Source organism: Procambarus clarkii, chromosome 68 (genome assembly GCF_040958095.1).
Source record: "Procambarus clarkii isolate CNS0578487 chromosome 68, FALCON_Pclarkii_2.0, whole genome shotgun sequence".
NCBI lineage: Eukaryota > Metazoa > Arthropoda > Malacostraca > Decapoda > Cambaridae > Procambarus > Procambarus clarkii.
In genome coordinates, this window is record NC_091217.1 from 5,700,161 (window position 1) to 5,715,837 (window position 15,677).

At 42.9% G+C, this 15,677-nt stretch overlaps 1 protein-coding gene across 25 annotated transcripts in view; it reads right to left on the minus strand.

Annotated features, from left to right (window-relative positions):
• Positions 1 to 15,677, minus strand: part of pum (pumilio) — a 285,433-nt gene that overhangs the window by 34,422 nt on the left and 235,334 nt on the right. For 13 of the 25 annotated variants that reach the window (XM_069310783.1, XM_045769384.2, XM_045769383.2 and 10 more), the window contains one exon: positions 6,110 to 6,215. In XM_069310783.1, the coding sequence (XP_069166884.1) occupies positions 6,110 to 6,215 (106 nt within the window). The remainder of the gene's footprint in view (positions 1 to 6,109; positions 6,216 to 15,677) is intronic. The other 12 variants (XM_069310784.1, XM_069310782.1, XM_069310781.1 and 9 more) reach the window with 1 other exon arrangement.

Genomic DNA, 15,677 nt, shown 5'->3' on the forward strand with positions numbered 1-15,677 from the left:
CTGGAAGCTCAAATGAGCCAAAGGAACAAAGTACTCGTACCCTGTACAGGTAGTTAATAAGTACAGTAGACTGCTCTAAAAGAGGAAAATTGTGGAAGTCACCTCCATCCACAACTTTAAGGCCAGATTAGGCAAAGCATTTGAAAGTCATTAATTAAGCACAACAGGTACAAGGCACGGAGGTGGGGCATAAAGAACTAGACCTCACTCTCCCCTAAACACTGATAGGCAAGAATATAAATTTGGGTAGGTTTAGATAAATAATGGTTTAGAAACAGGGTTGTTGATTTGTGGAACACACTGCCAGATAATATAGTACAGTAGATGTAGGATCACTTGATTGTTTCGAGCATAGGTTAGACATGAATGAATTTGGGTAGATATAAATAGAAGCTGTCACATATGAACTATACACCTTCTGCTGTTTCCTCAATTCCTAACATCTAGCCTGCCAGCTAGCCTCACGATACACCTAAACACACAGCGAACACTTTCTTGCAAAGGACGTCAAACCTCAGTCACTGAATAAACAGATTAACAAATTACTAACTTCAAACAAACTTTCTACACCTTTGTACAACTGCATTAACAAAATTTTAATATGGTAAAGTAATTACCCACTCGAATAACGAGTGCAAAACACAACAAAGTATTAGTATTCGAGTATTTGTGGAGCATGCATATTCATCCCACAATTATCACCAGGATATCATTTTAGCGGTGCACTAAATCTAATTACCGTCACAGCCTTTCCAACATAAACAGTCCCGTAGGCTCGCCTGCCACTCGCAACATACAATTGCAGGTATTACCAAAACATTCCCACAATACAATTTATCTAGCATATACCGATTATTACTTTTAAGATGTGTGTGTATGTATGTATGCATGCATGCATGTGTTTCTGGTTAGAAATGCTAGTTCTAACACACTTGGCCTCTAGTTAGAATGCAGGTTCTTGTCTACAAAGAACACACTAATGTCACTGTCTTGGAAAAAATTAACCTTGTTTATTGGGCTTTGAAGTGAAGTTCTGGCTATGAGATAGATATACATACAATTGATACCTGCTTGATACCTGCCTGATGGGGTTCTGGGAGTTGTTCTACTCCCCAAGCCCAGCCCCAGGCCAGGCTTGACCCACTTAAGATACACTTACACTTAAGATACAAGGTATATTACATCAACAGTAGGAGTCTAATAAACAAAATGAACTACAGGTATTTAAATGCTCTTGTCTGCACAGAAACAAATATTTCACTTACAAAAACAAGGATAAATATAGAAAACAGAGAACTATTAGATGAATATAAAATAAACGGATTTAAACTCTCATGCAGAAAGATATATTAGACGAGAAGGGGGAGTAGCCATATAAGTCAGGGGAAAATTTGAAATGTTGTTGTATTGTCAAAACTGAGCCACATACAAACTATTTGTTTAGAATTAAACAATAAGCTAAAAAACTTATAATAGTAGTTACAGTATATACAGGCCACCAAACTTAAGAATGGAAACAAAGCATCTATGGGATGAAATATCTAAACATCTATGTCAAACAGAATTTGTGTCATGGGTGACTAATTTTAGTAAAAAAAACTGACTTAACAGAACAGTGAATAACGAAGCAGAAGATTTTCTAGGATAGAAGATTGCTTTCTTAAGCAACAATGAAGGAACCAAATAGAAAAATAATATTTTAGACTATGTTAATTAACAGGGAGACAAATTAATGACATCGAAATAGGAAGTGAACTAGGTAACAGTGATCAAAGAAATCAGATTTAGCATAGAATGGAATAGATTTTAAAGAGAACACTGTTAAAAGTGCTATATTTGCAAAAAGCCGATTTTAATGGCCTAAGAAATTTTTTGGGTGGAAAACCCAGGGCATGGGAAGGGGTAAAGGGGGGGGCCGGTCTTTGAGGGAGATGTGAACCTAGCGGCTGGCTGACATAAGAAGGAATTTCGATGTGGATTCAAAATATAACTTATTTAAAAATACTCTAAGCAAAGCACAGAAACGTAGTGTACCATATAAATTTAATAGATCTAATAATAATGACCTGAAATGGATAACAAAGCATCTGAAGAACCTTATAGGTAGAAAGAAAGAGCTTGGTACAAAAGGATTAAAAATGGGGAAGTCGGTTTAGAACAAGAATTAGTCCAACTGGTTAGAAATGTTAAAAAAAAGAGAGAAGGTAAAAACAAAAACTATGAAGTTTGCATAACAGGGCAAGCAAAGACAAATACTAAAGTTTTTTCCAGTTATATTGAACAAAGATTAGGGAAAGTGTAGGTCCAGTGAAAATCGAGATAGGTCAGCTAACTGATAATGATGGAGATGAGCGGCATTTTATAAATAAATATTTTATCTATATTTAATAGAGGAACACACACAATTATATTATATATATATATATATATATATATATATATATATATATATATATATATATATATATATTATATATATGAATGAAAACTCACACCCCAGAAGTGACTCGAACCCATACTCCCAGGAGCAACGCAACTGGTAACTACAGGGCGCCTTAATCCACTTGACCATCACGGCCGTCAAAAGGAAGTGATAGCCGAGGCTATTTGAGCCACTTCCCCGACGGCAACTCGGATGGTAATCTTGGGCATAGCATTTCACCAAATTAAGGCGCCCTGTAGTTACCAGTTGCGTTGCTCCTGGGAGTATGGTACAAGACGCCTTAATCCACTTGACCATCATGACCGGACAAAATGAGGTGATAGCCTAAGCTATCTTGTCTACTCTAAGCTATCTAAGGCGTCTTGTACATACCAGTTGCGTTGCTCCTGGGAGTATGGGTTCGAGTCACTTCTGGGGTGTGAGTTTTCAGTTGCATATTGTCCTGGGGACCATTCAGGCTTGTTCGCATTTGTGTTCCTCACGTGTGCCCCAATGAGGTGATTTGGTAAAATGCTATGCCCAAGATTACTATCCGAGTGCTGGCGGTGGGGTGGTTCAAATAGCTTAGGCTATCACCTCATTTTGTCCAGTCGTGATGGTCAAGTGGATTAAGGAGTCTTGTACATACCAGTTGCGTTGCTCCTGGGAGTATGGGTTCGAGTCACTTCTGGGGTGAGAGTTTTCAGTTGCATATTGTCCTGGGGACCATTCAGGCTTGTTCGCATATATATATATATATATATATATATATATATATATATATATATATATATATATATATATATATATATATATATATATATATTAGTATATTTTGGTAGCAGTCTTTCCTGTAGACATATATTATTAAATATGACCGAAAAAGTATTTGAGGCATTTGAGCAGAGTTCCGTGCTGCGTTTCACTTACGAGATGGAAAAGGATGGGAAGCTGCCCTTTCTAGATGTAACAGTCATGGAAAAGGGCGGAGGTTTCCACACTGCAGTCTACACTAAGGAAACAAACATAGGAATGTGCCTAAATGCCAACAGCGACTGCCCTGACAGGTACAAGAGGAGTGTTGTTAACGCATATGTCAACCGTGCTCTCAGTCACAGCTCAGAATGGAAGCAAGTCGACGAAGAACTCTGTAGGGTAAGGCAGGTCCTAGTCAATAACGGCTTCTCCAATGGTTTCGTCGAAGACATCATAAGAAGGAAAGTGAAAAGCCATGCAACCTCTGAAGAGACAACTAACACAACACCTATACCCCCTATTAGACTATTTTACAGGAACTTCTTTTCCACAGCTCATAAAACGGAGGAAAGGGTCCTGAAAGATATTGTTAATAGAAACGTTATCCCTACAGACAAAAATCAGAGGATACAACTGACGATTTACTATAAAACCAGAAAAACGGCCAGCCTACTCATGAGAAACTCTCCAGACACAAAACAGAACGCTTTAAAAGAGACTAACGTCGTCTATGCCTTCAAATGCCCACTTGGGGACTGTAAGCTCCAAAAAACCCAGTATATAGGCAAGACAACAACATCTCTTTTTAGGCGTTTAACGATGCATAAGCAACAGGGCTCCATTAAGGAACATATAATCTCTTCCCACAACCAAACCATCGCCAGAGAAATCCTAGTAAACAACACAGAAATCATCGATAGATACAGCGATAGCAGGCGGCTTGACGTTTGCGAGGCACTACACATCAAGAAGTCAACACCAGCAATCAACAGCCAATTATTGCACAACTATATTCTACCCACCTCAAGACTCCGCTCCAATATAGAAGCATCAAGAAACATGGACCAATAGGCTTTCTACAAACACTTCTATTCAATACCCATTGTTTGTGTTCTGTCTTGTGTTGATACTTTTAATACCCTATTAATATCCCCTTTTGTTCTGTCTTGTGTTAATGCCACATCACCCCTCCCACCTCACTCAAATGTAGATATAAAATCGGAGATACGTAAGTTCTATTCAGTTGTGTATTTGTGAACTAAAAGTCTTTGAAAATGTAATAAGTTTTACGAAACGCGCCCGTGTCGCGTCAGACTAGAAATAAAAATGAATTTTGGAGAATTGATTTTTTATTTAACTCCAACAGTGAAGCGTAATGTACGAAAGATTGAGAAAATTCGTGTTAGAATTATTAATCTTACTTTTTCGGTCATATTTAATAATATATATATATATATATATATATATATATATATATATATATATATATATATATATATATATATATATATATATATATATATATATATATATATATATATAGGAACAGAATGACAGCAAATTTGCCAAACATGAGCGGCTCTTGGTAAAACCATGATGAGAATCACTTATTTATCTATGGTTAACCCAGTTCTCGATGCAGTTGCAAACGTTTGCAAAGTACGTGACCCAATTTCCGACGTCATTAAACCCTTTTCCTTCGGGCCATCCTTTTGCGCCTTGGAAAAGAAGGCTAACCCATTGCCGTGGGTAACACTCGTTGCCTTGTTGATTGATTGATAATTGATGAAGATTAAGCCACCCAAAAGGTGGCACGGGCATGAATGGCCCGTAAGTGGTGGCCCTTTTGAGCCATTACCAGTATCAATAGATGATACTGGAGATCTGTTCGAGGTGCAACTGCACCCTGCGTGACGGGAGATGTCTCCCGTCGTTGCCTTCTTGTGACGGTCCTCTTATATATATATTGCAGGTACAAGGGATGTTATGAGCAAAAATCAGTGGCTGTTGTCAACTAAAACTGGTGCAACAATGGAAACACTGGGGAAGTATAAATTGCCATCCACACTTGCGTTGAAGTAAACATTCCATTCACCTGGATTGTATGGGTCTCGAACCACAGACCCCTTACTAATTATAGGGGGTAGTGGTACGACCTCACAAGCGCGGGGTCCGCGGTTCGAGACCCATACAGTCCGGGTGAATAAGGGAAGTACTAACGCGAGATGGTCGGATGGGGAGGAAGTTCAGCGAGACGTCGTTGCAGTGTGTGGGTCAATTGCAAATACTGTGGGGTGAGTGTCCACAAACATGAGCTACAATTAGAGGCGCAAGCAGAGGCAGACAGGAAGGAAATGAAAACCTACCGCCCTTCCGGTAACACTAACTTCCTGCAATGGTAAACACTTATCATGGACAACTTACAACACGTGGAAAACCGGCCAACCAGCATTATGTCGCCGCCACCGCCTCCTCTGCTATGGTGCTGGTACATAGTCGGCATCACAGCTTTGGTAGAGAGTTTTCCAAAAATCAAATCCGGTAACCTTATAAGGCTGAGAGGAGACGTGCATGATGCAGCCCATCCCCCTAAAATGATAGCACTTATAGCAACCATTTGGTTAAACGTACAAATATGTACTATTAGACCCCAAAAATGTCCACTTTTATATCAATGACCCTAATGGCATTCTAGAGAACTGGAAATGTTACCAAAAACCTGACCTAACCTGTCCCAGCAATCCTAAGCCTAGTATATTCTTCGGCTTAATACAGTGCATATATGTACTATAGTAGGCCTAAGAATGTTAGTTACATTCTAATTTTCTCCGGTTATACAATACTAGAAATGGTGAAGGTAATTGTTGCTACAAGTACAATCATTTGAGGAGGATGAGTGGATACTTGTGGGAGGTGTGTTGGTGAACTGACCCTGTTGTTGAGCAGCTTGGGCTGCCAAGTACTGCTGCTGGGCGAGCAGCTGGATCTGCTGGGGATTGGGTCCTCCTTGCTGCTGCTGCGCACTCCGGAACAACTGCTGAAAAGATCGAGACAGTAATTAAGACACCATGTCGAGTTAGACAGATTTCTAAAAAATAATGACAAATAATTCACACGAATGACGCTTAAATACAGTTTACCTTTTTTAGTTTAGCTCCGTCGTAATCTATGAGGGACTTGGTTATATCCAGGTGGAAGCTGTACTTTTTCTCCTTCAGCTTCATTGTCAATAATCTTTGGTATAATGCACTCACAACACGCTATAATATCCGCCTTTACACAGCGGCTCGCTCACCGTATAACAAATATAAACGTTTACACATTGTCATATTTCCTGCACTGTGTCCATCACGAACTACTTCCACAAAATTGTAATTAATTAATATCAATGAGTAGAACTGACTGCGTAGTACTACTTAATGTCCATATTTTCCAGTTTCATTTAACACTTTCATATAATAAGAAAAGCATGTAAATAAATAACTTGTAAAGGTGTGGAATGGATTAGAGGAAGAGTGCGATCTGTGAGGAATGAGGATGAGTGAATGAGGCAGTGGTGGTGGTGGTGCAATATTTGGTTAGACTTGTGAGTGAGGTAGCCAACAGCCTTGTCCACACGGCTCACGTCCTGACCTGCCTCCCCCGCCCCCCCCCTCCCAGGGGGCCCAGCACCCCCCCCCCTCCCAGGGGGCCCAGCACCCCCCCCCTGCCAGGGGGCCCAGACCCCTCCTGCACTCTGTACTCCTCCCCCTCCTCCTGCACTTACCATCTCCCTTCATAACCCTCCCACACAACATTCTTCACAACTTAATCAATTGTTCCCCATAAACAAACATCACCAGTCCTTGCTACACATTACAACTATTTCACCACATTGGCTGGACGGGCAATATGTTCGGGGACTGAAGACTGACAAACACGCAGCCACACTACCCTTCTCTCTTAACATAGCCGGGGGACCACAACTAACCTGTATGCACACACCAGCCGTGTATCTATGACTAATATGTGCACATAACTGAGCACGGCGACGTCAAGAGAAAGTATTGTATCTGCACTACGCCTAAATTAACACTAGCAAGAGCAGCATTATACCGCCTAGTGGTCAGGTCCCTAGGCACACCGGCCCCGCCACCAACACCGTGACGTGGATAATTTCGTTTACCTGCTTTTAGACCCCAGATGAGTTTTTACCATCCACTCATCCACACAGGCTACAGATCTAATTATCCATGTGGGTCATCACTGGCTCCAACAAAACCTGGTGTTGGGCCCGGGTTGCCAGCCTTAACAATGTAACATTACTGCTGCTTGGTACAACCTGCAAGGCTCTCCAGGCCCCACCCTTTACCCTCAAGTCAATGACCCACTATATTACAAAATCACTCTCTGGAGCCGAGGGCGAGACATTAGTGCGCTTCAATATTAGTGTACAATACCGCAGACTCTTCACGACACTAAGGCATCCTAAGGTGTACCTCAACACACCTTTATTAGGGTAATTAGTACAGGAGAAGAGGCGCAACAATTTAGCGCGGGAAGTGGGGGCCAATGGCTGCCAAAAGACGTAATCTTCTATTTACCAGCAACAATGAAGGGGCAGAAGCAGGCAGTTAGGAATCAATACCGGTAATCAAGAGAGAGAGAAGAGGCAACACGGTGAAGGCAGGTGAAGTGAAGGAGCGGAGAGCAACAAGCCTCCCAGAACACCACACAACTGCACCTGGTAACCATCATGTCTAATCACCTCAAACACAATGCTGTACACATCTTTAAGCAGCCTCCGGTAGTAAGAGGACAACTCGTCACAACGGCCGTAAGTGAGGGAGAGGGGAGAGAATGAGAGCAGGGGAAGAGAATAAGCGCGGGGGGGGGTATGAATAAGCGTGGAGGGGGAAAGAATAAGCAGGGGAGGAGGGGGGGGAGAAGAATAAGCGGGAAGAGGGGGAGCATGAGGAAGGAAGGGGGAAGGGGAGGGCGACCCCACCTTTACCCCCCCCCCCATCCTGAACAGTGTCTTGACCGTAAAAAAATTGTCGATTTACAACGTGATGAGCAAACAAGAGAACGGTGTTGATGGTGATGAAGAGACGAGCCTGGCGGCGTGTGTGGAGGGAAGCGAGCAGTGAGTGTGTGTGTGACTGTGAGAGTGTGTGTAAGTGAGAGTGAGTGAGTGTGAGGGTGTGAGTGAGAGTGAGTGTACTCACCTAGCTGGGGTTGAGCTTCGGCTCTTAGGGAGAGTGGGGCGGGGGAGAAGGACGAAGGAAAAAAAAAATGATAAACAGAAGGGAATTATCATGGGAAAGCGCCAAGCCATTGCGACTAAATAGCAGTGGGATGGGGTCGGGATTCAGGATGGGACGGAGAGGAAGAAATAATGCCCACCCACTTGGACAGTCGGAGATGAACGCCGACCTGCATGAAACGAGACCGTCGCTCTACCGTCCAGCCCAAATGGTTGGGAGAGAAAGAAAGAGAAGAAACAGAGGAAAGAAAGAGGAGAGAGGGGGAGACAAGACGGGGCAGAGAGGGAGGAGGGGGCAGAGAGGGAGGAGGGGGAAAAGGGAGGGGCGGAAAAGGGAGGAGGGGGGGGAGACAGGGGGGGGGGAGACAGGGGGGGGGAGACAGAGGGAGGGGGGGATGGAGGGCAGGGTGTGAGGGAGGGGGGGGGGGATGGAGGGCAGGGTGTGAGGGAGGGGGGGGGGATGGAGGGCAGGGTGTGAGGGAGGGGGGGGGATGGAGGGCAGGGTGTGAGGGAGGGGGGGGGATGGAGGGCAGGGTGTGAGGGAGGGGGGGGATGGAGGGCAGGGTGTGAGGGAGGGGGGGGGGATGGAGGGCAGGGTGTGAGGGAGGGAGCAGTAGGGAGTGAAGGTGATGACACCCACAGCAGCAAGAGGTCAGGGAGGCGCTACAGGCAACACTGGCAATACAGTGATTCCCACCGTGCTTGTATATTCCACGTCCGCTCAACCCAATTGACCCCGCTGCCAAAATCATGGCACCTCCGCCGGTGCCGGACCCCGGCACACTACCTCCCTCATCACCATACGCCCCCCTCTCACCGGAAGCCAAGACCAACACTTACAATCCACAACATTGTTATTGTTTGCAGCTCTTCATCAAGTTCATGCTACTAAAACTTACTTCGCAGGATACTGGGAAACTTGTAAATGCACCCACTGCCTTCCCTCAGGTGGGTGGTTCAACTTGCAAATGGAGTTACGATTTCCTCGACTGTCACAACTTTTCGTATTGATGAGCGTGTACCAAGTTTAAAACAACTGAACAACTTCACATTTTAAAGTTTTCTAATTAAATGGATTAAAGTTATGGCACGAAATTTATCTCCCTAAAAGGAAACATCGATAATTATAGTTATTCTGCGACGCTGCACAGAACTAACACACTTTGTCGTCATTGGTTTAGTGCCGAATAAGCAAGTCCTCCAGAAAAGAAAAAGGTGACAGGTGAACTCGTGCCACTATTAGTGGCTGTCATTTTGTGCCCGCGTACTTATAATCCAGTTTAAAACAATTTATATATATATATATTAGTGTAAAATGTATGTGACCTGTGGTAAAGTGAAATTGCCCTTATCACGCCAAGTTGTGCATATGGGCACTGGCGTGACGGTGCGACCCAGCGGTTGTCAGGAGGTTGGACTACAGGCGACGGATCTCCCTATCATGGAGACCCTGAGCAGGAACTGGGTCTTGATCTCTCACGCTACGTTATTGGATGTCCACTCATTACACACTTCAGACTTGCCGACATGAGGAACATGGAGCTTTGCAATCATTTTATTAACCCTCGAATTCTTGATATTATCCTCATAATGCTCCCAGAGTTTGTCAGTGCAGGCTACTGATCACATGCCTCTGTATGACTAACCCTCCTGCGTAGTGGGGAGGTTTACCATCACGTAGCTAGTTCTTGACACACACTGTGCGTCCCTTCATATAGTCTAGGGCAGTTGCACAAACGCACATGTACCTCATTACAGGTATACAAGATACTGAAGATATAAGAAGATACTGGAGGGCCACGTACCAAATCTACACAGTAAAATAACAACGTACTGGAGTGAACGACATGGAAGAAAATGTAGAATAGAACCAGTGAGGAGCAGAGGTGCCATAGGCACAATCAGAGAACACTGTATAAACATCAGAGGTCCGCGGTTGTTCAACGTCCTCCCAGCAAGCATAAGAAATATTGCCGGAACAACCGTGGACATTTTCAAGAGGAAACTAGATTTATTCCTCCAAGGAGTGCCGGACCAACCGGCCTGTGGTGGGTATGCTGGCCGCTCCAAGCAACAGCCTGGTGGACCAAACTCTCACAAGTCGAGCCTGGCCTCGGGCCGGGCTTGGGGAGTAGAAGAACTCCCAGAACCCCATCAACCAGGTATCAACCAGGTAACCAGGTACCTAACTGTGTTTATAACAAGTAAACCATCACCAAGAAAGGCAATAAGAATCTTGCTCTTCTTATAGTTGTCAGTTGAAACAAGTGGCTTCTCTCATAGACATGGGACCTCACGAGCATTGTCTACACCAATGGCTCATTTCTCTCCTTAACAGAATGGACTGTAGCAGTCTCTAGGTTTTATAGTAAGACAAATACTTTCACTCAGACTATCAGTGTCAGGTTAAACAACAGAATTCACTGCAACTAGGTACCAGTACACTGCAATATTTAGGAGGAATAATTGTGTGTGATTCAAAGTCTGCTCTTGAAGCATTTTAACACTTCTCCTGCAAGGCCGACAGCAATAACCTGCTCGCTGCATAGAATAAAGTTTTTTTTTAACAACTCAACGTTCTAATACTATCATACCTTGCTCCTGAACTTGAGAATTTAAGTAGCTTTCACAACTTCTGCTTCAAGCGTGTTCGTCTTGATTAACCCCAGCACTGAAAACATTTTATCCTTACATTTTTCAGACTCCGTTTCAGTATTCCCCATCCCCCCCTCCGGTCACCCGGAAAAGTATATCAAATATTAAGTATATCAAATAGTTAATACAAGATACTAAGGGGGGGGGGGGGAGATACACGTTTTCATTAAATCACCTACGGTCCTTTAGGTCTCTATTCTTACAGGTCGGGGTTCGGTGCCCAAGTGGTAGGACACTATTCCTTTCCTTCGTCCCACCTCAAATTTGTATCCTCGTATCCCTTTCTTCAGCTCCTGGAGCCAGATTCACGAAGCAGTTACGCAAGTACTTACAAACGTGTACATCTTATCTCAATCTTTGATGGCTTTGGTTACATTTATTAAACAGTTTAGAAGCATGAAAACTTGCCAATCAACCGTTGTTATTGTTATAAACGACTTCCTTTTGCTTCGGAGCTCATTAACTGTTTAATAATCGCAAGCAAAGCCGCCAAAGACTGAGAAAAGATGTACAGGTTCATAAGTGTTCCTGTAACTTCTTCGTGAATCTAGCCCCTGATTCCTACTTCACCAATCAGTCTTCACATACAGGTTGCACTCTTCAAGCACGCAGGTTGCCTGCACGTCCCTTCAATGTACGTTGACAAACGTACACAAACAATATCGTACTTTATAAAGGAACTACTAAATGAGACAAATACAAATGAAACTATTCAATTTAATAATACAAATTTGCACAATGAAATCTCATTAACGTGATGTATCAGTGATAATCAGAGGCCATGAGGAGGATACGAACCCTCACACTGGGTACTCTCCCAAGCACACATCCTAGACCACTATACCACGACATGGTCAAAAGCAATGCAACCTGGGATTCAACTGAAGCCTCTAGGGGTCCTGAGGCTTCAACTAAAGTCCAATCAGCGGTTTCACGCACTGTCCCCCTGCGCTGTGGATGGAGGCAGAACTGGACCACATCCACAGCGCAGGGGGGGGGGGGCAGTGCACGAAACCACTGATTGGGCTTTAGTTGAAGCCTCAGGACCCCTAGAGGCTTCAGTTGAATCCCAGGTTGCATTGCTTTTGACAATGTCGTGGTGTAGTGGTCTAGGATGTGTGCTTGGGAGAGTACCCAGTGTGAGGGTTCGAATCTTCATGGCTTCAACTGATTTGTTCATCAATATTAATGTAATATTAAGTGAAAGAGGCGTGGACAAATGTTAAACAAGAAAGTGATGAAGGAAGTAGCTGGAAGCAGCAGCAACAACTCTCTAACTTCACAAGTTGTACGTATTAGGCGCCAGAACACATTTCTATTTATATACAGTATAAAGTTTCCTCACACCAGGAGGCCAGCCACGCCAGAGTTACGCCCCGATAGTCCAACCCTTGACAATATTCAGTACTTAAGTCACGCTATTATTTGTCGTAGTAATCTGGCATTGGACATATTAGCTAATGGGTAGTAATTAATATTCGTCATTCATCTCTACATACACCTAATCACTGACATTTCAGGTATATAAATTAACTTGGAATCATCATTTGTTCGTTGAATGAATCCCACAGGATTAAGGTAAGCGAATCTGCATGTAGAGACGATCATTTTGAAAACAATCTCTCCACAAATACCTACGCTTTGCTTCCTCAATTATAAATTTGTTATCGAGCAACTTACTCGTAAAATAGAGCAAGGACGTGGTGTTAGGAGTAGCAAGTTGACTACATAAACATGTCAACATGGTAATCATAATTCATAAACAAGAACACTTATTGTTGCCTGCAAGTCCATGGGTTGTTTAAGTAGCAGCAAGTGGGTGAACGGCTCCACACGCTCAGACACGCAGAAACCTGTTAGCCAGTCATGGAGGCTCGTTTATAAGCACTTCATTACCCTTCACAGCGAGCAGGCCCACTGACCAATGAACTCCTTCCCTATCTGCATGTATTTACGTCTCGCTCCACATGTGCCTGCTGCAGCCGAGCTTCAGCTCCTGGGTCCTACATAGTAACCTTCAACCAATTGGTGTGCTTGTTCCCAACCAACCAGAATCTGTTATATGTAATACTGTATTCGCGTACAGAGTCCCTGTATAGTTATTCCTTCCTGTTTAAAGCCTGTAAATAAATGTATTCATTTATTTATTTTGTCCATCTCGTAGTTGACAATATTGTTTGACCTTTATCTCGCTAAATGCATTCAGAGTTTACCTTTACTATACAAGCCATTTTATACAAATCTCATCTACTGTGTTAAATACACCTAAGCATTTTTTTTTTACAAAAATACTTATAGCATCCTGTACAGTATTAACTGTGTAGACAGTCGCTGCCACCTTTTAAAGAGCACAAAAAGGCGGACGAAGCAGCAGCCTTAAAACAGCGGGTGGAGAATGAGAACCTTCAAAACACGGCTCCCACACTGGTGTCGTCTAAGACTATGCTGTGCTCTCATGCCCCTTTAAGGCTGGCGAAATAATAAAATTAGACATAACTAGAGAGATCCTTTACTGCCTGGGTACACACAACCCAGGGATGGGGGGGGGGAAACGAGCACCAGCTCTTGGGCCCCACACCACACGGAACGGCCATGTTCCTAGTTACAAAACCACACATCAGATAAGACAACTCTAAAGTACCCAGATAATGACCTTCAGGGTTGTCGGAACACTTTAATCAGCCTATCACAACACACTCACAAGCAGTAATGCCACTTTACATAACAGTTCAAGCTAATAAAGCAGCCTTCGACAAGTAAATGTTCTGATAAAGTTGCAAGCTATCTATAAACTCCAATAAACTCGCCCCAAGACAAGACCATGCACTGGCACACAACTTGATAGGGAAGTTAAGAGACATTACGTAGTATGAGCGGCTCACTAACGAGGACACACGTGGAAACAACTGACCAAGTGAGCCCAACGAACTACACAATGTGTCCAGTGTCAGTAAAGTGAACACAAGGAATGCCCCAAGTGAAGGTTGATGAAGACTCTTACACAGTTTGAAGTGTAGATATACTATGTTAGGTGCCCAATGTAATGGGAAACCTGTTCACCAGTTTACTGAAGGTTGAGAGGTGGAACTAAAGTGCTGCAGCTCTATGCCAGCAAGCACAATTAGGTGATTACATACACAAACAAGAAATTAATATATTTACGCGTACTAAAGTGCCCTTATCCTAACCTACCAGAGGACTCAACACAGAAAACAGGACAGTGTGTCAATTTCGTGAGCCGCTACCATTTTCTAGTACTACAATTTTGGCCTCGGGTAGAGTATACGTCAAAATACGATGTTCCATTAGGAGGACGGGTTCATTCCCCCGTCCACTCAGTAGTGACTGGGACACGCCCCAGAGGCCCGGTCTCTTACCTACTGCCTGCTCGTCTAGACCACTGGGTCTTAAACATGGGGGAAAATTCCCCAGAGGGGAAAATGGGAACTGGGACCACAGACTCAAATGTCAGAATATTAATTAATCTTTCTACAATTTACAATGTTACAGATTTAGGTAATCTACAGGACATAAGCTTTATTGTATGCCACATTAAATTAAAAAATATATAACTTTTTATATGAAAATATTCTACTTAAGTTATATTTGACTTTTCCACAGATGATGGAGCCATCATGAGAAAAAAGAGGGAACGATGTTAAATGTGTATTCATATCTATCATCAATGAAGAATAAATGCCTCAATATGTTGTGCAGCAAAGTTTTTTCAGGTGAGTCTGTGAAACCAAGGAAGTTAAGCAACATTTGCAGAATGTTCATTCTCAACACAAGGACAAAAGCTTGTTTGAACGCCATGGGAATATTCTCAAAGAGATGTAACAGTATTCAAGAGGATTTTAGTGTCACAGTACTGGAGAGCACAAAGCAGAACAAACATAATTAGGGAAACTTTGATCAACTCTTGTACTCTCAAAATGGTGGAAATTGCGTTGGGAAATAGAGTGGAGAGGAAACTTGCAGCAGTTTCACTATCAAACAGAACTGCTCAAAGGAAAATCAGACCATCATTTACATCAAGGGTCAAGTTGTGGAAGAGATAAGTCTGAAGCATTTGGCTTATTTTCAATTCAACTTAAATCGACTGAAGTGGTTTCGTGTTCCCATTCGTGTTTGCAAGATATGTTCACTCGGGTTCATTTAAAGAGGCGTCTTTTGTCGTCATCTTGAAGCAACTACAAAGGCCTCAGATTTTGGAAACGGTTTCATCTCTGACTCTGATAATCTTCTGAGGGATAACATCCGTGGGTGCTGTTCAGACGAAGCACCAGTTGTTGGCCATGAAATCTCTATTTCAAGTTTGTGCGAAAAAATGAATTGCAAAAGTGAAAGGCTTTCATTGTATGACCCATCGTCAGGCACTGGCCTCAAACACACTTCCAGCTACACCTTGAGTTTTGAATCAAACTCAAATTATGAATTTTGTCAAAGGAGGCGCTAACTCACGACTGATCAAGCAGTTATGTATTGGCATGGACGCACGCCATTTTTTTTGTCCACACAAATGTTCGATGACTTTTAAGAGGAAATGTAACCGAGTATCTGAGCTTGAGATTTGATGATTTGAGATGAACTCAAATT